At 32.8% G+C, this 24,327-nt stretch overlaps 1 protein-coding gene and 1 pseudogene across 1 annotated transcript; both read left to right on the forward strand.

The window, feature by feature from the left end:
• Positions 1 to 2,406: 2,406 nt before the first annotated feature.
• On the forward strand, positions 2,407 to 12,460 carry LOC125872497 (transcription initiation factor TFIID subunit 12b-like; annotated as a pseudogene).
• A 1,984-nt stretch (positions 12,461 to 14,444) lies between these two features.
• LOC125872502 (uncharacterized) lies at positions 14,445 to 16,860 on the forward strand. Its single transcript, XM_049553240.1, has 2 exons — positions 14,445 to 15,595; positions 16,570 to 16,860. The coding sequence occupies exon 1, from the start codon at positions 14,985 to 14,987 to the stop codon at positions 15,435 to 15,437; it is 453 nt and encodes a 150-aa protein (XP_049409197.1). The 5' UTR covers positions 14,445 to 14,984; the 3' UTR covers positions 15,438 to 15,595; positions 16,570 to 16,860.
• The last annotated feature ends 7,467 nt before the right edge of the window (positions 16,861 to 24,327 follow it).

Here is a 24,327-nt window from a genome sequence, read left to right on the forward strand (position 1 = left end):
TTTAGGTGTACACCGAATAAAAAGCTTCAAGTTCAGGGAGGTAATGAATACTTTTACCATAAAATTAAGCACTTGAATATGCTAAACAGTGCGAATTTTATTTAATTTACTCAAACTTTACGTAAAATAAAAAATGAATAGAATAATAAAATTGATCTATTTAAAATAAATTTTAAAAAAATGCAAATCTACCATTTTATAAATTTCAATTTATGGAAAATTAAAAAAAAAATCGTTCAATGAAGTCGTTGGAGTACAACCTTTGGATTTGACGCATAATAATTTTTTTCTTTTTATAATAAAGTTTAACATATTCAAATCATTAGTAGCAATAATATGCTTCATTTTATTCTCTATTGAATAAAATTATGACTTATATTTTCTTTCCTCGTGAATTTTATTTTAAATCGTTGAGGTTAAGGTTCTTCACACAAGGTTAATTTGAAGAAAAAGTAGCGGAGAGAGAGAAATAACAGAAAAAGTTGCTAAAACAATTTAATTTCTCAAGGCATGGATTCCGTTAATATAATAAGCTATTTGTATTAGAAAAAAATGGACAAAGACCAAACTTGATAAGTTTTTGAATATTTAAAGGACTAAAATCAGTAAGTTTATAGTTAAGAGACTAAAATCGGTAAGTGAATAGTTAAGAGACCAAAACTGATAAGTTTTTGAATAACTAAAGGATCCGTTAAGTGTATAGTTAAGGGACCATTTTAGACCTACTCATATAGTTAAGAGACTATTTATGTCATTTTCTCCGGAATCAAACATTGGATGAAAACAATTCAAAATTAATCAGTGATCCAATGTAGAATCAAACATTGGATGAAAACTCGAACAAAAATGAATTTTCTTTAAAATAGAAAAATAAATTTCTTAAAAATGAGATGAATCACTTCTCATATTTGCATAAGTTTCATTAGTGACATTTCATATTTATTGTATTCTCTCAACTTTCCAAAACACTTCATTTTGACCCCACAAATAGGAGAAAATGATATAAATAGTCCCTTAACTATAAAAGTAGGTCTAAAATGGTCCATTAACTGTACACTCAACGGATTTAGTCCTTTAACTATTCAAAAATTTATCAACTTTGGTCCCTTAACTATACACTTACCGGTTTTAGTCCCTTAACTATAAACTTATCAATTTTAGTCCTTTAAGTATTCAAAAACATATTAGGTTTGGTCTTTGTCCATTTTTTAAAATACAAATAGCTTAGGCTTATATTAACGGAATCCATGCCATGAGAAATTAAATCCTTTAGCAATTTTTTCTATTGTTTCTCTCTCTCCACTACTTTTTCTTCAAATTAACCTTATGCGAAGAACCTTAACCTCAATGATTTAAAATAAAATTTCACAAAAAAAGAAAATATAAGTCATAATTTTATTCAACGGAGGATAAAATGAAGCATATTATTGCTACTAATAACTTGAATATGCTAAACTTTATTATAAAAAGGAAAAAATTATTACTTGTTAAATCCAAAGTTTGTACTCCAACGACTTCATTGAACAAAATTTGTTCAATTTTTTAGAAATTGAAATTTATAAAATGATAGATTTGTAATTTTTTTTAAATTTTTAAATATATAAATTTTATTATTCTATTCATTTTATTTTACGTAAAGAAATTTGAGTAAATTAAATAAAATACGCACTGATTAGCATATTCAAGTGCAAATTCACGTCATTAACAACAATAATATGCTTAATTTTATCCTCATTGAATAAAATTAGGACTTATATCTTCTTTCCTCATTAATTTTATTTTGAATCGTTGACGTTATTGTTCTTTTCATAGGAGTAGTTTGAAGAAAAAAGGACGGGATAGAGAAACAACTTTAAATGGTTAAAGATTTAATTTCACGAAGATTTCCGTTATATAAATCTAAGCTATTTGTATTTAAAAAAGGAACAAAGACCAAACTTGATAAGTTTTTGAATATTTAAAGGACTAAAATCGGTAAATTTATAGTTAAGGGACTAAAACCGGTAATTGTATAGTTAAAGGACCAAAGCTGATAAGTTTCTGAATAGTTAAATGACTAAATCCGTTAAGTATATAGTTAACGGACCATTTTAAACCTATTTCTATAGTTAAGACTTAAGAGACTATTTATGTCATTTTTCTCCCACAAATAGCACCATAGTCCATAATATTTGTGTAGATTATATTTAAATATTTTTTGGTTACAAATACAAAAATAAATATAAAATATTCACTTAATTTTTTTTGAAAAACATTCTTCAAGAAAATATTTCCAATGAAAAAACATTTTCATTCTCCCACAACACACCCAGTACACAATTATATCGAGCATATAGATATTAAGCTATTTTTGAAAAAATGGTGGATTTTCTTTTCTGCAGAACTTTTAAAGTTCTTATCAAAGCTTTTTCAACGAAACGCAACTACAAAGACTCTTCCAAATTTTTTTTACCACAAAAAAGATCCTGTCGGCAATTGATTGAGAAATCAACAACCTGTTGATTTGAATCAGGATTTTCTCTGTCTCTGTTGTCTGGTCAAGCTTGTTGCAGGCACTGCCCAGCTCAATTTGCAATTTCAACTTCTGGATTTCGGTAATGTCTTCTTACTTTCACTTCAGCACTTGTATGATTCCTCAGAAGGTGTACAGTAACAAATTAAAATTTGAAGTTCTATAAACTCTTCGCATATTCATTAGCGGAGATGCAGAGATGTTGGATGTAGTAGTCACGGGATAGAGGTAGGCCAAAAAAGTATTAGAGGAAGTGATTGGACAAGACATGGTGCAGCTTTTGACCTTAGATAAGAGCCGCCTATTAGGGTAGAAGATTATTAGCTAGTGAAGTGTTGTGCTTTCGAGGGTTCAAGCTTATTGGTATTCTTGTAGTTGTAGTTTTTGATATGTATAATCATTTTGTTTATTGTGTTTTGTCTACTTCACTATTTTGTTGTTGTTCATATTCTTTTCTTGTAGGCTTTGCACTATTTTTCTTATTAGTTGTTATGTTTTTTTGTCACTGTTTCTTCTTCTTTATACCTGAAATTGCTGCAAGTGAGCCAAGAGTCAATCGGAAACAACTTCTCTACCTCCACGAGGGAGTGGTAATGCCTGCATCCACTCTATCCTCCCCAGATGTCACTTGTGGGATTTCACTTGGTATGTTGTTTTGTTGTTGTTGTTGTTCTTCTTCTCATATTCACTTCTGACGATTTAAGGCCCTGTTTGGATAGAAGATGCCTTTTTTTGTTTTAAAGAAAAAATACATTCCATATTCGATTTCATATGACAATATTTGGTTAGGAATGGAGTAGTTCAACATGTTTATTTGACTTTAGATTATATTAGCGGGAATAAAAGAACGCTCTAACGTGATTGTTGAGAAGTTAGTTTAATAGAGAAAACATCACATCAGAATTTACAACAACAACAACATACCTAGGGGTCGTTTGGTTTGAAAATGAGTTATGATGGGATAAGTTATGTTGGGATAAGTTATGTTGGGATTAGTTATGATGGAATAAGTTGTGTTGGGATTATTTTTTATTGAGTGTTTGGTTTGTTGTATTCAAAATAATAAATTTTAAGAACAATTTATTTATTTACAAAAATGCCCTTCATTAAGGTAAAAAGTGATATAACAAAAAGGTTGAAAGAGACATTTTTGTCATTTACCTACTTTATCCCGGGATAAGTTATCCCGGGATTACTATACCACCCAAGGAGAGGGATAACTTATCCCGGTACTAATTATTAATCCCGGGATAAGTTATCCCGAACTTGCCAACCAAACAACAAAATAAGCGGTACTATAATTTAATCCCGGGACTATCTGATACTATCCCTTACACCAAACGACCCCCTAGTGTAATATCCCACAAGTAGGGTCTGGGGAGGGAGGCTGTTTCTGATAGAGACCCTCTGCTCAAAAGGAATGTTATCAAAGCAGGAATCACATCAAAATTTGAAATCTCAAAAGTTCACTGGATTTAGCTGTATTGAAATAGAACAGAACATTTTGCAATGTCCCCAAATAGGACTTGTGTCATATGAAATGCAACTGACAGTAACCAATTATGTAACAAATTTTTGTTTTAGGCACGCCATGATGGCAGGATTGATGCAGTCTTCTCTGTGTCATCGAGGGAATTTCCATGGACAGTCTTTTCAGGGATGTAGGCAATGGGAAACTGGGAATAATGGGATCTCTTAATTTCTTTTCTGGAGAGCTTTTAAAGTTCTTATCAAAGCTTTTTCAACAAAATACAACTACATAGACTCTTTGAAAAGATTTTCTCTGTCGGCAATTGATTGAGAAAAGTTTGAATCAATAACTCTTTGATTTGAATCAGGAATTCAACTTAATCAGCATAATAGGACAAACTGTCAAGCTGCCTCTGTTGTCTGGATAGGCTTGTTGCAGGCACTGCCCAGTTTAATTTTCAATTCCAACTTTTGGATTTCCGTAACAAATACTTGCTTTCACTTCAGCACTCGTATGATTCCTATGTACAGTAACAAATTAAAATTTGAATTTCTAATGTCTCTTCTCATATACGTCGGCGGAGATGCGGAGGGGTTGGATGTAGTAGTCACGAAGGAGAGGTAGAGCTAGAGGTAGGCCGAAAAATTATTAAGGAAAAGTGATTAGACACGACATGATGCAGCTTCTGACCTTAGATAAGAGGGAGAGGGAATGGAGACCACCTATTAAGGTAGAAGATTATTAGCTAGTGAACTGTTGTGCTTTCAATGGTTCAAGCTTATCGGTATTCTTATAGTTGTAGTTTTTGATATGTATATTCATTTGCTTATTGTGTTTCACCTACTGCACTATTTTGTTGTTGTTCATGTTCTTTTTTTGTAGGATTCTTATTAGTTTTTATGTTTTTCGTCACTGTTTTCTTCTTTATACCTGAAATTGCTGCACTTGAGCCATGAGTCAACCGGAAACAACCTCTCTACCTCCACGAGGTAATGGTAAAGCCTACATACACTCTACCCTCCCCATACGTCACTTGTGGGATTTCACTTGGTATGTTGTTGTGTTTGTTGTTGTTCTTCTTCTCATATTCACTTCTGACTATCTAAGACACTGTTTGGATAGAAAATGTTTTTTTTTCGTTTTAAAGAAAAAATACATTCCATATTCGTGTTCATATGACAATATTTGGTTAGGAATGGAGTAGTTCAACATGTTTATTTGACTTTAGATTATATTAGTGGCAATAGAAGAAAGCTCTAACGTGATTGTTGAAAAGTTAGTTTAATAGAGAAAAAATCACATCAGAATTTACAACAACAACAACATACCCAGTGTAATATCCCACAAGTAGGGTTTGGGGAGGGTAGAATGTACGCATACATTACCCCTACCTTTGTGGGGTAGGGAGGCTGTTTTCGATAGAGACCCTTGGCTAAAAAAGAATGTTATAAAAGCAGGAATCACATCAAAATTTGAAATCTCAAAAGTCCAGTGGATTAAGCTATATTGAAATAGAACGGAACATTTTGCAATGTCCCCAAATAGGAATTTTGTCATATAAATTGCAACTGAGACAGTAATTGATAATGTAACAACTTTTTGTTTAGGCACGCCATGATGTCAGGATTGATGCAGTCTTCTCAGTTTCATCGAGGGAATTTCCATGGACAGTCTTTTCAGGGATGCAGGCAATGGGAAACTGGGAATAATGGGATCTCTCAATTTGAGCTCTCAACTGAGAGTGCATCGGGCCCTTGCATATGCCCAACAAAGGATGAACAAAGGTCAACTAAGGAAGAGGTTGTCTCAGCAAACTTCCCTCATCATCAGTCAGGTGACAAATTTTGATATCTCCAGCTTTATATGTAATTGACTAAAAAATCTGACTTATCATTTTTTCTGCTGATTTTTTCACCACACTGTGGCTGGCATAGATATGACTTCCTTAGGCTATTTAGTGTATTTGTTTTCATATTTGAGTTGAGGTAGCACCCTCCAAAGACGTTGTCATAGCTGTGTTTTACAACTTAATCAGGTCATGAATTTAATTAGTGGTGAAAGCCATCAAACGGAAGAAAATCCATTGATGTTTTGTTCTTTTGGGAATTTCCTATCACATGAGGTATTTTTCGTTGAGAAGAGTCCTGTACGAACTGAACTAGATTATTGCAGGTATATATCTTAAAATCAGCTTGAAATTCCTTCAATCATTGGCTTCCTCCTTTCAACTCGGGATGCCTAATGCTACCTTTTTTTTTTTTTTTGGATAAAGGTAAAGTTGTATTCTTCAGCATTAAGGGTAGCTACCTCCAAAAAGTTACAAGCTATTTCCATAATTACATAGATCCTAGGAAATCTACCAATTGTTCTACTTCTTCTATACTATCTTCTTTACACATAAAAACATGTTAATGCAATTTTCTTTAACCTTCGGAGTAGTGTTAGTAATATTCTAATGCACCTGAGATTTCTCTCTCCAAATAGCCCACCAGACGCAAATAGGTACCCTAATGCTGTTATTTAGTGCTACAGGCTAATTGCCATAAAATCTCCTATTAGGTCTTCTTCTGTTGCAGGAGGTCAAGCATTTTTCTATGGCACCCATTTACTTTGCTACTTTGGTAGATCTACTAAAGGAAAAAACCGTTCTTACTGTAATTTTATTTTCTTTCTTCTTGATTCAATGATTAACAATTTGAAACTAGGCCTGACTCTTTCTTAAAGATAATTGGTTAAGATTCAATTGAAGTTAGCTATTCCAAGATATATGGCACAAGTGCCTCCTAATGGATGTAAAGCTTTCTGGTAGGGGAACGAAGCTTCATAAAGTGGTTCTTAAAAAACTATTCTCACTGTAATTTTATCGTCTTTCCTGTAGATTCAATGATTAACTATTTGAAACTAGGTTCGACTCTCCTTAAAGATCGTTGACTAAGATTTGATAGAAGTTAGCTATTCCAAGAGATATGACGCGAGTGCCTCTTAATGGATGTGATGCTTTTCGGTAGGGGCAAGAAGCTTCATAAAGCGGTTCTTAAATAACCGTTCTCACTGTAATTTTATTATCTTTCTTGTTGATTCAATGATAACAATTTGAAACTAGGTCCTACTCTCCTTAAAAATCATTGATTAAGATTTGATAGAAGTTAGCTATTCCAAGAGATATGGCGTGAGTGCCTCCTAATGGATGTGAAGCTTTCTGGTAGGGACAAGAAGCTTTATGAAGTGGTTCCTGCTGGATGAGATGAGTAGAAGTCTTGATTTCGTTTCTATAAAATAATAACATGAGTTTGCGCCCTCTTACCCTATCCTAGGTGGACAGGTTTACTTAGAACCTAGATTGTCAGGACTAGCAAGTGTCCCAGTGAATTATTGAGGTGTGCCAAGCAGACCTGAACCATAAAAAGGAAGTTAGAGAACTCTGTTTGGTGCTTGAAGTTAAAGAACTTGAAGCAGTTATTCATTTGCATGTTCGATTATCTTGTAGATGATTAGAATCATCACCATCAATAAGAAGAAGAAGCTAGAGAATTCTTTTTGGTGTTTAAAGTTAAAAAACTTGCAGCACGAAATTGCTTCATTAATTGGACTTGTCTTTTATCATTTCATGTTCGACTATTTTGGGATCAATAAAGATGATGGAAAAGTTTACCTCTTACACAATCAAATATTAAATATGATTAGAAATCAAGTGTTATTACGTGTTCCTTCGGAGGCCTTTCCCAGATGTCAAACAATCATCTCAGAACTGGTACAGACAAGGGGAATCCAAAGAATAAAGTGCAATTACGTGTCCTAGTATCTTGTGCCTCATTTTTTACATTAAGATTAAGACATTTGAATTTGAATGCACATTAGAGTGATTAAGGTTGTTTGTTTTTTAACATCTGTATACGCATAATTTATTTATTTTTAAGTATAATTAATATACAGTTCAAATAAAAAAGTTATTAAATATTAGAAAAAATATATAAAATAAAATCATTATTTGATAAAAAATGAAACATTTATGTTCTCTAGTAATGGTGTAACTGGTTTGTAGTGGTGGTGGTGATGGTGATGGTTAGTACTAGTGGCTAGTAATGGCGGTGGTGATAGTTATGATGGTGAAGGTGGCTGGTGTTGTAGTGGTTGGTGCGATGGTGGTGGTGATGATGATTGTGATAGTAGAGTTGGTTGATGTTAGTAGTTGGTGGTAGCGGAAGAATGTATGGTGGTTGATGATGGTGTTAGTGTTGGTGGTAGTTGGCGGAGGTGTTAGTTGTAATTGTGGAGGTGGTTGGTAGTAGGAATTGTCCAGAGTGGTGGTATTGACCGATAGTGGTAGCGTCAATAGATATTAATTATAGTGATGGAGGTGGTAGGTGTGGTAGCGACTCACAATAGTGGTTGACAGTGGTAGTTGATGACAAAGGTGGTTGGTGGTTGGCGACGGTGGGTGTGGTTGACCGTGGTGATGGTGATGGTAGAGGTGGGCGGTTGTTGACAAAGTGGTAGTGAATAAGATTACACTTTATTCAAGGTTTTAATGATTTAGAACAATTCCGAACAAATAAATGTTTAAATCTTAATGTAAACAAATGCATTTAATGGCCTAAGGTTTGAACCATTCAGATTTAGACCTCCATTAAGTGCAAACAAATGAGCCCTTAGACTTACTTGCATGTGCTGATTATCCTTGGAAAATAAATATGCCTGAGAACTATAAAGGAAAAATTACTGCCCAATACCTTTGGGCCATCTAGTTTACAAAATATGTATACAATGTATATGTAGTGTATACTTAATACTAAATATTGTACATACCTATAGTGTATATTTTGGTCATGTATGGTAAATTAGATGGCCAAATAGTATATATTGGTAACTATCCCAACTGTAAATCCCCTTTTAATAAAAAATAGATCAACTGAAGGACATTGCAATTGTTGCATTTAGGTCCATATGTATACCTTTGAGTTTTCGTGTTAAATCTCAACCCTTAGTGTCATGTAAGCTATACATTGAAATATAGCTCTAGAACAAAAATGTTTGTGTGTGATTGTGATTAAAGTTATGTCTGCATGTTTTTGTGTATGTGTTGAAACTGAGAGTCATTTAAAGCTGCCTTTATTATGTGATTATCTTCACTTGTTCAATTTTGCTTTCTCCTCTTGGGAAGGTTGCGTATAAACTTGTTGAATTTAATGTCTAAGCGGTAGTCAATGTCGCGTTCTCTATTCCGTTTTATAGTAATTTGGTTTTTCTGCTCACTTTAGTGTTGTAACTTACTACAAAAGGACATCATGTGTGAAACCTAGGTTTGCCTTTGAACCAAAATGGGAAATAAAATTAAGATTCTGAATACTTCATCACAACTTAAGTGGTTGAAGCAAATGCCTACCATTTCTTCTCCGAATTTCCCCTCTTACCGTCTTCAACAGCAGAGGCAGCATCGAATGCTTATACAGAAATAATTAGCTTCACTTCAACACTTGCGTCAAAAATCAATGCTTTTGAACCCAGAAGAGTAATCGCAAACTGCACTGCTGCCACAACAGCAATTGGGGCATCCCCAGATGCATCAGAATCAGCAGCTCCAACAGCAACAACAACAACCTCAGCAGGTTTTGCATCAGCAGCAATCTTCTCCAGCAATGGACTTCCCTAGTGACCACAATTCTCTGAGTTTGACTGGATCAGAACCAGATGCCACTGGATCTGGGACAACGACTCCTGGGAGTAGTTCAAGCCAGGGGACTGAAGCAAGCAATCAGTTTCTTGGGAAGAGAAAGATTCAGGATTTAGTTTCACAGGTTTTCCCTTCACCTTGTTAATCTCCAAAGCTTTCTGTTTTCCTTGGTGGTTACTCAAGCCAATCGTTGGAATCAATTTTAATTTTTTTTATTTTCACAATCAATTAAAATTGGTGCACAAAGTATGTGAAAAGGCTGTTTTCGATAGACCCTCGGCTCAAGGAAAAAAAATAGCATACTTGTCAAAACAGTTAAATTCTATTTATAGGTTTTGTGGTTATTAATACTGCAACTTTTTAACATCTTTCCACATATTATGATAATGTTTCAGGTGGATCCACAGGGAAAAGTTGATCCTGAAGTTGAACAGCTTCTTTTAGAGATCGCTGATGACTTTATTGATTCGGTGAGGCATAGAAATGATTTGTTCCTTGTTATCGTTATCTTTTTTGTTAGGATTGGGCCAGGAGGTTGGGAGACTGCGGGTTTCATGTTTTGCATGCTGCCTTTCTCATTCTTTTACGGTTCAAGTTCTAAGATTGTTAGCTTGAAAAACTGTGGTTGAACATTGACATAGCCAGTAAAGAGGATTTTTTCTTGAACGGTCATCATATGCTGATTCTGGACTCTTCCTTTCACACTTACCCCTCACTCAAATTTAAACTAACAATTTAAAAAATAATAATAAAGACCCCCCTCTTTTCCCATTTTTGAGTTGTAATGCCAAAAAAAATATCAAAGGCATGACAAGGAACCTTTTTTAAGAAGAGTTTTCTTTTGAAATACTTTCTGGAGAAACATTGATTGTTTGTCATTTTCTTTGCTAAGTTTCATGTTCCATTCCTCTTTGTAGGTTACTACTTTTGCTTGCAATTTGGCAAAGCATCGGAAATCTTTGACTCTGGAGTCCAAAGATATATTGTTACATTTAGGTTTGTGCCAGCAACTGCAAAATATGCAAACTTGCTTACTTTGTTTTGTTTTTTCAGAAAAAAAAAGCTATTTATCAATTTTTTAGAATGTAAGATAAGTCATTTCATACTTTATCAAAGATGATAGAATTATAGAAATTAATGGTCCTAGTTGTTGCGTATATTTTCATAAGAAGATCGTTTTTATTGCTTTCTGTTAATGAGTGTGTTTTTTAAATGATTATATGGAGAGATCCTCTGCATTTAGCCTATACACAGGTTTCTATCTGGAATGTAATCAGAGTCTCAAAATTTGACACCGTACTCCTACTGACACAAACTGGGACCAAACTTTGTTTTCATGTCTGTATGGTGTACCATCAGTCTCCACAGTTTAATGCCTTTAGCTCTTTGAGCCTTATGCGCACAGCCAACTAGTAGAATTTGTATTCCACCGCCTTATAATGTATGCTTCAAGAGTTGCTAGCGAGTATATGATGAAAACAGTTTGAATAGCTAAGCTTTCTCTTTAGTCGTCAGGAGTGGCTCTGAAGTTAGGTGTGATCCGAGTCCTGACTTAGTTAAAAAGTTGAGTATCTGAATTGTCTTAGTTGCATCTGAGAGAGTGACACTGTCATTGTATACAGTATATATAATGGTTTACCTTTTCGTGAATAGATTTTGACTTCCTTAGTTGTTTAGAACATGTACAATGCAACTCTATCTTGTTCCAACACATCAACTGCTGGTAAAATTTTGGTAGGCAACAACTTTCTGCTTTGCCTAATGCAGTTGATTTACTATTTTTGACGGAAAGGCTGCTTCATGATCTCATCAATGCAGTAATTCCTGGGAATGCTTACATTTGGTCTATCATTGCTTAAGATGTTTTATAACATAATTTGATTTAGAAAGATCAAAAAATGTGGTATTGGTCTAAGTTAACTATGATGTTTTTTACAGAGAAAGATTGGAATTTGACTGTTCCAGGTTTTTCAAGTGAGGATAAGAAACACCATCCTGAACATGTAAGCTCTTCTTCCTCTCTTAGCTTTCATGGGTGGTATACTGGTCTATCGTTATATCTGCAAATAATTGAGGAGTTGAGTTGTGATGAATAGTTAATTATGATCCATGGCCTCTGAATACTGAAAGTACTCGATAACATATTTCTTGAAAAAGGAAAAGAAAGGCTCAATACTCAGCTTTTTGCCCAGGTCTTGTTTATTGTAAATTTAAGTTTCTGATTACAGTGCACTCGTCGCGTTATAAGTCTTCTTGATCTCTTTCTGGTCAATGATTGTTGTAACTTTAAGCTGAGTGGAAATTCAGGCTGTTATAATTAATGACAATATGTTTCTAAACTTTGTGCAGTCATCAGGTGATCTCTGCAAAGAGCGTTTGGAAATGGTAAGTTGGGAGTTCTTTTGTGATAATACTACCTGCATTTATTTTAGATGTATAATTCATAGTCTTGGTGCTTGACTCAGATACCTGCCATGATGGAGGCTTCACCACAAGCTGAAACAAGTACAAGCAGCAGCGCTAAGGAGACCGTCAGTCCAGGGCTGGGTGACCAGGTTGGTTCGACTGACATAATCGGACCACCAAGTTCAGAGGAATTGGCTTCACCATCTAATGGTGAAATATAGTTCAACTATAACAAGATGTGATATCCCCTGGAGATTGGTATACCCCTTGCTTTACTGTAATAAAACCTTGTTCAACTATAGTTTGCTTGTCGACTGATGAACATAAACATAAGTCTGCTGTGAATTTTCATGATCTCAACATAAACATAAGTATGTTGTGAATTTTCATGACCTTTTGTTGGTAATGGTTGCTGACCCTCTTTGGTATGTTATGTTAAGTTTACCTTATTATTTTCTATGTCCTCTTTACTTCTGTATTGTTCTGTTAGCTGCTCCGGAAACAACCTCCCCACCTCCTTGTGGTAGTGGTAAGGTACGTGTATACTCTACCCTCCCCAGATCCCCTTTTTGGGACTATAGTGTTTTTTTTTTTTTGTTGTGTTATTGCGTGATTGTTCTCCCATTATGCCATTTTTGTCATTCCTTTTGCCACCTCCTCAAATCATGTGTCTAAGCTCCCATTTATTTGACCGAAAGTTTTTCACTTTTTCAAAAATTAGTTTAGAGTAGTTTTTCAAGCTCTTGAAGTCTTCGACTTGCAAAACTTCAACAGAAAATGCATATCCAAGCACAATTTCACTTCCAAAAATCATTTTTCACCTCATCTTGAAAACCCACCATATTTTTGCATTACAAGAACATTTAAGGAGCCTCATTTAGGGCTTAGCTTCCACCTTATGCTTATGTCTGGGCCGATCTATCAAGCCCAGTCTTATCCGGCCCAGGCCTTTCTCGCCTCTTTATTGGGTCTGTGTTGGGCCAATCCTTTACCGGGTTTACTAAGAATCTGTTTGGATTAACTTAAAAGTTAGTCAAATCTGCTTTTTAGTCATTTTTAGATTTTAGTAATGTTCGATAAATTTAAAAATAACTTTCAATGAGGTGTGTGTATATATATATATATATATATATATATATATATATATATTATATATAGGATGGGCATTTAATATTGGAGTCCCATTTGCATGCCATGTTCACTTCATGGCTTTACATTTCTTTGGATGTAGACTATATAATATAATACCATTAGTATATGATTTTTTTTCCAAGTCTTAATATTAGCCTGTCAGTAAGATGGTCGGGCTTCCTCGTAAAGACAATTTTTCTTCTTATAAAATATAATCCCATAAAAAGAAAATAAAAGAGAAAAATAGATTTTCTTCTTTCAACCGACAAACTAAATTATATTACATGAAGATTCAATGTTACAAAAAATTTAACCTGTTATCATCCACAATAAACATTCCAAACTTTGAGTTGCCTTTTTCTTTTTTGAAAATCTTTGAAGAATACACTAGGCTTGAAATATCATTAAAAATTATGGTGAAATTATTATAATCTCTTCACTTTTAATTGATTTCGAACCTTACGTGCATAAAAAAAATCAGGAAATATTTAGTCCTCTATAGATCTTACACAACACATATTTAAATTAATCTTAATAACGAAAAATCAAATAAAAAATAAAAATAGAACTTGAATATCATAGTGTGTAGGATAATGTGACTTTTAACCTAATGCATAAGACAACCATTCAAATAGATTTTACTCCCTTGTTTGGTTAAGTTATCTCTAACTAATATACTCACTTTATCCCAATTAATAACTCTCTTTTTTTACTATTAGTCTAAAAATATATATTCTATATTTAGTAACAATTTAATTTTGAAATGTTCATTTTAATCCTAATGAAATGATTTATAGTTACGCTAACATCTATAACTTATTTTAGACCATAAATTTCTAAAAACATTTTTTAATTAAAATTCATACCAAATTACACTATATCAATTAAGACGAAGAAGTTTATCTTTTACATTATTGATTCATAAAACTTAAGTGAGTACCAAAAATCAAATCCAAAAACACAAACATGTAAATGAGTCTTGCTTCTTCTTCTTTTCTTTCGAATGATTTTTTACTCGATATTTGCTATTCATATTAAAATCTGATACGTTCAATAGGAAAATTTTGTGTTTTTTCTAGCTTTAGCAAGATTTCTTACTATAGTTTTGCGTTATCAATTATAAAAGCGATGCTTCTATCTAAATTACTCTTATTAGCTCAAATCCGAAACTTTCGATAATGTGTCCAAAATGTGAAATGATGTTGCATTTTTATTTTTGGTCATGGAATTAAATTACCAAATTAGACCCACCATTGAACCATTCCACTTCTCTCTCTAACAGCCACTTCTCTCTCTTACCTTCTTCGTCCCCATTTCTGTTTCCTCCATTTCTCAGAAACAGGGGTGAAGGTTAACCCAATTTATGACCCGATTTCAACTCCCGTATCCGACCCGTTTCCCTGCATAATCACCCGGACACCAATACATGATGCCCTAGTTCTTGGGGGGCATCATCATCTTCAACAGTTCCTCTTTAATACTTTCGAATTTCTGGAAGAAATCAACATTTTGGGATCGTTACATTTGGGCCCCATTTAGTTGATTCCTCAAAATCAGAGAGACAATTGGTGGGTGCCATTTATTTTGCAAATTGATGAACCCTAACTTGTTATGCCTAATTGTTAAATTTGGTGAAGATTTTGCTTAATTGGGGAGAAACCCAGATGCCAGGAGGATTTGGGGAGTTGATTTGGATGAAAGGGGTTCAAATGAAGGTAAATGGGTATTGAAGATTCATATAGTTGACACCAAATTAGCTTTGAATTGAGGTTTAGTGATTGATTTGCCCATGTATGGATCCGTCATTGTTGATCTTAACTTTTTTGGGTGTTTGCTTTTGCTTCCTTGCTCTTGCCGTGCAATCTCAGCAAAATGAGAGTCCTCCTCCTCCTCCTCCGCCGTCTAAGGAATCTCCACCTCCACCTCCACCTCCTCCGCCGCCGCCTCCACCACCATCACCGCGGCCTCCTCCGTCATCCCAGCAAAAACACCATCCTCCACCACCAGCAAAATCTGTTCATTCTGCTCCGGAAATGACTACCTCGGAGAGTAAACCCTCTAATCATGATAAAAAACACCACAACTCTTATGAGAAATCGCATCAACTAGCAAAGAAAAAGAAGCCAAATTTGGGGAAGAAACTGGGGTTAGTGTTTGTGGGTGTTGCTGGGATGTTGCAGGTGTGTGTGGTGGCGTTCTTGCTAATAAAGAGAAGACAATTGTTGAAGGCTGGTAGTAGATTTTGAATGATCATTTGAATATGGATGTATATTAGTTAGTTTAATTAATTGCAGATTTTTATGAGAGGGCGAATGGCAATGAACACGGCATTGATGAATTAGAAGCATTGGGTTCATCTGAAATGTAGATTTCTGCATTTGCATTGGTGGCTACTGTAAATTTGGTAATTCTTGATCAATATTCATATTTATCTTCAGCTGTTCCTGTTAATATTACGTTTTTCGTTTATTATGAATGATTATCAATGTATCATGTATTACTAGTGTGAATGATTTAGAACTCATTGTGATTTTTATGTGTTCCATTACTTCGAAATCTATTTTCTTTGTAATTGTGCTGCTGCTTTAAGTGAGCGTTTATTCAACGGGTGGATCGATAAAATTGAACATTCCGGTAGTCTGAAGCTGCTAACAGCTTTTGTCAAAAGTTATGTATGATGAGTCCCTTTTTGCTGGAATATTCAGCATATGTTTGTTATTAGGTTTGGTCTGCTCTTTAGCTGAAATATACTGTCCTGCTGGAAAGCTTTATCCTTTTTCGATGATAGTGAATTATAAAGAATGTACTTTTGCAGTGCATGTTGAGAAATACAGATGAATGTGCAGACTTAGGATGCTTTGTTTCTAGTTGCTCGTAGTGTAAGAATCAGTTTGAAGTCCTCGATTAAGACCATCTTTAGGTCTCGATCAAGCATAACGATTCAATTAACAGAGAAAAGGATTAGTGGATTTTCACTCTCTTTTGCATTAAAATGATCTTTACCAGTTTTACTAGTTTAGAAGAAACTAACTAATTCAAGTAACGGTTAATGTAGATGAGGGGAACCTTTTTCCTTAAATTATTAAATATGATGTGGTGTTTGGACCTAGTTGCACGTATCTTGACTAATCCACCGGACATTCCAAAGAATGGGGACTAAATAGATACTCAGACTTCAATTGAATGCAAAACCATTTCTTGATGATGGGGGTTGCTTGGTTTGTACTAGAATTAACTTGCTATTTGTTCGCAGCTGCTAAAAAGTGATTTGAAGTTCTGTCTAACAGCAAAAATACCTCAGTTACTGCTTGTGCTTCCTTGTTGTGTTTCTCTAGGAATGCCAACTCTTCATGACTCCTTTTTTTTTTGGTATTGCAGGTCTTAAAGTTGTAAGAATGATATCTTGCTTTGTTTGTCAATTTTAAGGAACTGTCTTGGATTTGTTCTGGAGAACATAATGTTACGTCTTCTCTGTCCGGTGAGTAAAGAATAATGTAGTGAAACGAGCATACTGTTGATGAAGGCATGACCTGTCATCGTCGAAACTGAAATATGATTTCTAATGTAGAGGTTAAACCGAAAACTCTTTAACTGTTGGTATAGTCTAACTGTTGTATCTGATATGAAAACTTACTAATACACTGGCAAAATAATATCTACCTTTATTCTTGAATAATGCTGCTTTATTGCGTTATAATATCTACACGGTAAAGACATATTTCTTGCGTTGAACGTCCAAAAACATGAGTTGCGAGGTTGAATACCATGAGGTTTTGGGTTCAAAACTCAGGGTGGACATAGTTAGGTGATTCTTCCCATTTGTTCTTGCCTTTGTGGACATAGTTACCTGGTAGGAGGTGGTAGGTATCTTGTGGAATTAGTCGAGGTGCGCAAAAGCTAACCCGGACACCACGGTCATTAAAAAAAAAAGAGTTGCAAGGCTAGGACCACTGAAAAAATGTTATCTTTAGTCTGAAAATGTGTTCCTCTTTGGTGTGAGCATGTTCCTTTTTGACATGATAATATGAAGGATTGTCGTTTTCCCTCTTTCTTTTAAGCCGAAGGTCTATACAAAATAATCTATCTACCCCACAAAGGTGAGGGTAAGACCTGCGTACATTTTACCCTCTTCCAACCCCATTTATGAAATTGCACTAGGTATGTTATTGTTATCGTTTTCTCTCTTTCCTTTTTTGCACGTAGGTTCGTGGGTGCATCTTATTGTTCTTTCTGGAACAGTAAACGAGTTTTATATTATACAAATTACAATATACATGTTAGTATTATATACAACAATTATGTCTCAAACAAGTTGAGATTGGTTCTATGACTTCATTTCTCCATTTAGGTCCAATTCATGTCAGTATCGTACCAAAGATATATATATATATAATCAGTGTATATATTTTGACCAAATTAATTAATAAGTTTGACGGAATTGTACATATTGATAAGAGTCCCATTTCAGTACTCCGTCCTAGCTATGTCGCTTGAAAGAAAAACTTGTTTCCTTCGTTCATCTTTACTTGTTCACTCTGTTAAAATAGATGTTTATGTTTATTTGACCTGTTTGAAAAATCAAGACGTAATTTATGATTTAGTTCTTGATTTATCTTTATTATTAATTATAATCATTTTCTCAATGCATTTCGCAAAATATTGAATTTATTATATTTAAAAAGTGATGTAGTAAAAAAAATATTATTTGTTATACTTCTTAGAGGGTGTGTTAAGTTAATATTACAATTTGAATACATATGCTTTAATTTTGATCGATAGAATTACCTGATACCTATTGTTGATGGGAGACACTAGATAGTAGATATTCTACGAAATTCGTTGAGGTGCACACCTCAATAATAATTTAAGGAAATAGATTGTGAGCAAATCTTCATGATGAGGCATTGTTGCCCATTCTAGAACTTGAAAGACTTTAGTGTCTAATTGTTTAAACTACTCTTGATAGGGATTTACCAGCTTGAAAATGGACAATTATATTACATAATTTAAAAATCAACTCATACGTCACAATTCATGACGTTCCAATTTAGACTTCTTTTTTTTCTTCCTCAGCTCAACAACTGGCCTTTCTATTCTTTTTTCTGCATTTTTTTTTGTTTCTTTCTCCTTTTTTGTGGAATATTTTTCAATGATTTTGCAATTTGACGAGGAAAATTAAAGACGTTCTGTTAAGTTGTGGTGCATGTTTCCATTATACGGTAAATTATGGCGATCGTCAATAGTAGCGTATTCAGAAATTTTTAAATCAATGCTAAATTAATTTTGATCCAAAAATTGCTTAATTAATATATTTGAGCGAATTATTTTTTTAAAAAAATATATAAATAATAGTGTTTGACTCCAAAAGTAATGGTAATTGTTTGAGCACCAATATGGCCATAACATAGCTATGTTATCGTTCGTTGGATTTGTGGTCAAATTTTGATAATTTATAAGGATTAGTTGTCAATATTTTATGATCCATCATGATTTCTAATAAGACGATCTCAAGTTTTCGCTAATTTTTTTTTTTTGGAATTTCTTTAAATAAGGTTAAAATATAAATAGTCATGAGTATTATTTCATTCATAGGATTAAAACCTAAGACCTTTGTTTAAAACTAAAAGAATCTCATTCATTACGTCTAGACTGATGGTATCTTGTTCTATTTATCCTTTTCTTAAGTTCTCGTTAGCTTAAATACACCCTACATCCTGTGGTGAAGAATCGAATCATATTGATTTCTCCCTCAATCAATATATAATTTTTTTGGAGGGTGAGGGTGCGGGTGAAATATCATGTATCCTCTTATTGACTTTGTGTCTTCTTAGCCCGAGCTTTTAGGTTAAGCTAAAGTATTATTTACAATTAGCTTTCAATTCAAATTTTATAATTTTGTCTTAAGAAATATATACTGAATATGCATAAATTATTAATATAAAACCTAATTCCATAAAAAGACTAAAATTCCAAAATAATGAACTTTAAATTCTGATTTTGCATTCCACCAGGCCACAATTTTTGTCAAGATTCAATAGCCTAAATTCTAAAAGTTTAGCCAACTCCATTCTTTTTCATCAATCGCAAGTCTTCATTTATTCTGCGACAGTCCCCACGTTTTTTTTTAATTAAATCATATAAGCCTTTCTAATAATTAGTTACTTAATTATATAGTTACACATTAATTAATGTCTCCTATGTCTAATTTTTCTGCATGAAGACAAATTATCCTATTAATATACACGTTTGTGCTACAGTATATATATTATGTTACGTTGAAAAAAGTGCACCCAAAGGACAAATTTGTTAATATTAGTCAAAACATAATAAGTAACATTGTTTTTCCTTGAAGGAAACAGTTAAAAAATTGTCTATTATACTATAGTATTTTCTTTTTTTTCTAAGAAGAAATTAATTAATTATAGACTATAAAAGACTCTATAACAAATGTTTGGTGTAAAAAGCAGCTAAGGATTTTAGACGCAAACTCATAAATTCCATAAAACTACAGCATTTAACTGGAAATTTAAACCTAACTTTATGTCTACCTACCAAATTAATTAATTAAAAGTTAATAAGAATTTCAGCCAATAGATTTCAACATTCTCTGATGTCTAAGACAAGATTAGGATTTTATATTAATTGAGGAAAATTGTGCGCAAAAGAAAAAGAGGATTTTTTTTTCTCGTTCGGTGTTTGATAACAACTTTGGAACTCGATTAATTTAGTTTCATGTCGAAAAATATCATTTTAGTGGTAAGAACACTTAAGGGTTGTTTGGTTGCTGGTGGTTTGAAAGTGAATTGTTCATGCATTAAAATCAACAGAACTAGTACACCATATTTGGTAGCATTTTTACTTGCTATGTATAAAATTCAATACACCAAGTACGATATTTCTTTTTCTTTTGATGATCATAGTGTCAGAACTAGCTTTCGCACAACTCGACTAATTTTACGGGATACTTATCACCTTCAATGAGCAACATGTATCAGGTAATTTTGTCCACCAAACCTAGGACAAATGGAAGGAATCACCTAGTGTAGGTAACTCTATCTGCCAAGGTTAGGACAGATAGGAAGAATCACCTAGTGTAAGTAACCCTGTCCATCAAGGCTAGGACAAATGAAAAGAATCACCTAGTGTTTTTTGTCTCCACTGAATTTTGAACCTAAGACCTCGAATTGTCAATCACTTCATTGACCACTAGATCACACCTTTGGATACAAATCAAGTACGGTGTTTAATTACCAACTTAAAATCCTGCAAATGTAATACATGTATAAGTTATGAGTGTACTTACCTATTATTCATATCGAGTAGAAAAAAATAGAATTATAACTAGTACATGAATACAAAATCTTGCGCAACTAAACTTTATATTATTAACACTTGTATAAATCTAACCAAAAACAAAATGACATATTTTTACGAAATTAAATTTAACTTTCAGAACTCGAATTCGAGACGTCTAAATGAGATTTAATAATAGAGGGAAGAAAACATAATAGAACAGCGAGAAGAATTAACGCGTTGACGCCGATTTACTGTTTTAAGAGTATGACAAAGGAGACAAGATCCACGGCATGGCCAGTCTACCTACCACAGCATAGTAAATTAGTAACATATTTCAAATAAATAATAATAGTGTTTTTATCTTCAATTTTTTCAATAAATTTTAATATTAGTTTTTCGTGATATATGATTAAACAATGTTTACTTTTAATTAGCTTAGATATATGGTTTAATTTGGTCCCTTTATATATGATTTTTCTTATCTAAGACTATTTTTAGAATTAATTATCCTAGAAAATGGAGTAACAATACTAATTCAATCTAGAACACATTAAGATTTAATTATTCATTAAATTTGTGAAAAAACAATACGAATGGTTCATTTTGTTTTTCTTCGTCTCTCTTTTTTGAAGATTGCGTTTTTTTTTTTAAAAAAAAAAAAAGTTTTGTAGTTACTTTTTACTCATCATTTCAGGCTCAAGTCCATCTGAATTTGATATTTTTAATGTGAAGTATAAATTTATATGTAAACTATATTAAAGTTGTACAAATAGTAATGCAAATATTGAGGAGGTGTGGAATTACTAAATATTATGGACTAGCTATATTAATAACAACATATTCAATATGATCTCATAAATGGGATCCCGAGAGGATAGTGGATATATGATTTATCCTTACCTTGAAAAGTCGAGGAGTCAGTTCCTCAAATGGTCATCCAACTTATAGAAATGTCTCACTAAAGTAACTTTTGAATTTTCGTGATCAATGTAGTCATCATACTACGTTCGTATTTCCAACAAAATAAAAAGGAAAAAGGGTTTGAAATATATCTGGACTTTAACCGAAATTGCTGTAACAATCCCAAACTTTAGGCAGGACCTATTACCCCCTACACTATTTTATTATTTAGTGTATTTTAAATATATATAAGTGCCCACGTGGACATCATAAATATTGCATCATTATAACTTGTTCACGTTGACACTTATATATATATTTAAAATACACTATTAAAAAGTGCAGGGGTAATAGGTCCTGCCCAAAGTTTGAGATTGTTACAGCAATTTCGGTCAAAGCTTGGATATATTTGAGACCTTTTTCCCAAATAAAAACTAACGGCAAAGTGATTTTTTATGAAAAATTGCATAATCCCAATGTATGAGACTCATTTAATTAGCTCATTCTTAATCTTTTGCGGATAAAATAAAATTTTAATCCAATCCGTTAGAAGATACTCTCTGAAATTGATTTTCATATATAGCACTACTAATTATAGCTCCTACTTTATAATTAAGATATTGTAATGTCTAGCAAAAAGTTTAATGTATAACCAAATATGCATAAGAGTTGTTTGTTTATACATAGTTATTATCTAAGAACTCATGTATCAACGTAATTTGATCTGATATGTAAATTTAGTAAGTTTATAGTTTGTTTAAACTTCTTGGCAAGAGCAATTAAGAAATATTAACATTGTTAAATTTAATTTCATGCAAATTAATCAGAGTGTACGCATAAGAAAATTATTACAATACTTTTTTAAGTATTATGTATAGGTCCACTAACTATTTGAGTTCACCTATTAATTATGATTAAGTGGGAAAATGAAAATAAACTGAGTTGAGAATGGTTGTTCAATTTATTCTTTGACAATAACAATTATATTCGATTTCTTTCTTCTTCTTTTTTTTTTTTCATCCGGTGTTTGATGTTCGTATTAGAATCTGACTATTCCAAATTCGTGCAGCGTAGGTCCCCATTCGGGGAGAAAGGCTCCCTACTTTTTTTTCATTTTTTCACTTGGTGTTTGATATCTGTATTAGAACCTGACTATTTCAAATTTGTGCAGCGTAAGGCCCCATTTGGGGAGAAACACTTAGAACCAGACTATTCCGAATACGCGCTACGTAGGGCCCAATTCGGAGAGAAACACTCCCTATCAAAGATTTTTCCATACTCAAGATTTGAACCCAAGACCTTTGAGTAAGAAAGAAGTAGTCTCATTCACTGCACCACCTCCATTAATAGTGTAGCAACTTCGATTTCATTTGAATTCGTTTCATTTTCCCTCTTAACAATTTATCTTATATTTGGAAGTATGAGCATAGTTTGATGGCCATATTATCCATAAAAAAATAAAAATAAATCTAAAGTTATTATAGTAGGGAAAACTTTAACGTAAGGTAGAAAAAATATTTTTAATAAACTTTAGCATTTCATTGCATATGGACTGAGAGTGGAAATTTGTAAATATCTTAACTATGTAATTAACTAGTGCATACATTTATTGCTTATTTGAAATTTAAAAAGTCCCCTCCTGCAATAATTATACATAGCAAAGGTCAGTCAACAATTCTCATAACAAATTATAGAACCATTCATTTCTACTATACATAATAATAAAATCTTTGACTATATAATAATTATTTGACCAATTAAAATAATCATATCCTGACAAATAAATAAACACAGGCAAATTAGTTACTAGTAAATTTTAGTTTACTAGAATAATAATTTGTTTATGGGATTCCCTTTGTTTATTAAAGTTAAAACAACATTTTAGTTTTAACTAAGAATAGTTTAAAGTTTTTATACTATCATATGTGTAAATTAAAAGATTTCAAGTAAACCATCTTATTTTCTCTCTTTATATAGCCAAACAAATGTTGTTTTATCGTTTGGTATTTAATTAGAAGCTAAATTATTCATGTATTAAATTTTACATAAGTAAAAATATTCTTGTGTTGTGTATTAAATTTATATGTATAGAAATAATTCACATTATCAAATTACCCAAAATATACTTATAGATAATTTTCTTAATAAAAGAATTAAGGGAAAATGCATAAGTACCCCCCCAGCCTATGCCCGAAATCCCAGAGACACACCTAACCTTTACTAAGGTCCTATTACCCCCCCCAAACTTATTTTTTAATTAATTTTCTACCCCTTTTGGTCCTACGTGGCACTATTTTGAAAAATTTGTCAACACGTGCTGGGCCCACATGAATAGTGCCACGTAGGACCAAAAGGGGTAGAAAATTAATTAAAAAATAAGTTCGAGGGGGTAATAGGACCTTAGTAAAGGTTAGGTGTGTCTGTGGGATTTCGGGCATAGGTTGGGGGGGTACTTGTGCATTTTCCCAAGAATTAATATAATTTGTAGGTCCTTAATTTGTAATGTTGAAACCAAGGTGGGTTATATACATGCTACAACTGATAAATGTGATATGATAGTGTATTGTTTTTTATGATGTTATCGTGTACAAGTTAAAATTCATTTTTAACTGTTATTTTGTGTAAATAATATTTTTTAATAAAGTTTAAATTAAGAGTGATAAAATTAGTCAATAAAAATATGATTCGCTTAACTTGCCCAAGCTTAGGAAGGTTGATTACAGATTCATTTATCAACAATTTAATTCAGTCCGTTCAAAATTCAGCATATTTAAAAGTTGGGGTGATTTGGACAAAATATGTATCTCAAATTAATATATGAGAAATTTTATTAAAATATTTCAAAAACAAATTTTTCTTTTTTGATATATTATATAGTCATATAGAGAGAGGGGAAAGAGTTGTTTTAGTAGTTTTGTTTGGTATAAACAAATTGCGGTA

Source organism: Solanum stenotomum, chromosome 8, assembly GCF_019186545.1.
Source record: "Solanum stenotomum isolate F172 chromosome 8, ASM1918654v1, whole genome shotgun sequence".
Lineage (NCBI taxonomy): Eukaryota > Viridiplantae > Streptophyta > Magnoliopsida > Solanales > Solanaceae > Solanum > Solanum stenotomum.

Excerpts from the sequence above, each read along its gene's own strand:
- LOC125872502 (XM_049553240.1), top strand. The coding sequence starts at position 14,985 with ATGGATCCGTCATTGTTGATCTTAACTTTTTTGGGTGTTTGCTTTTGC.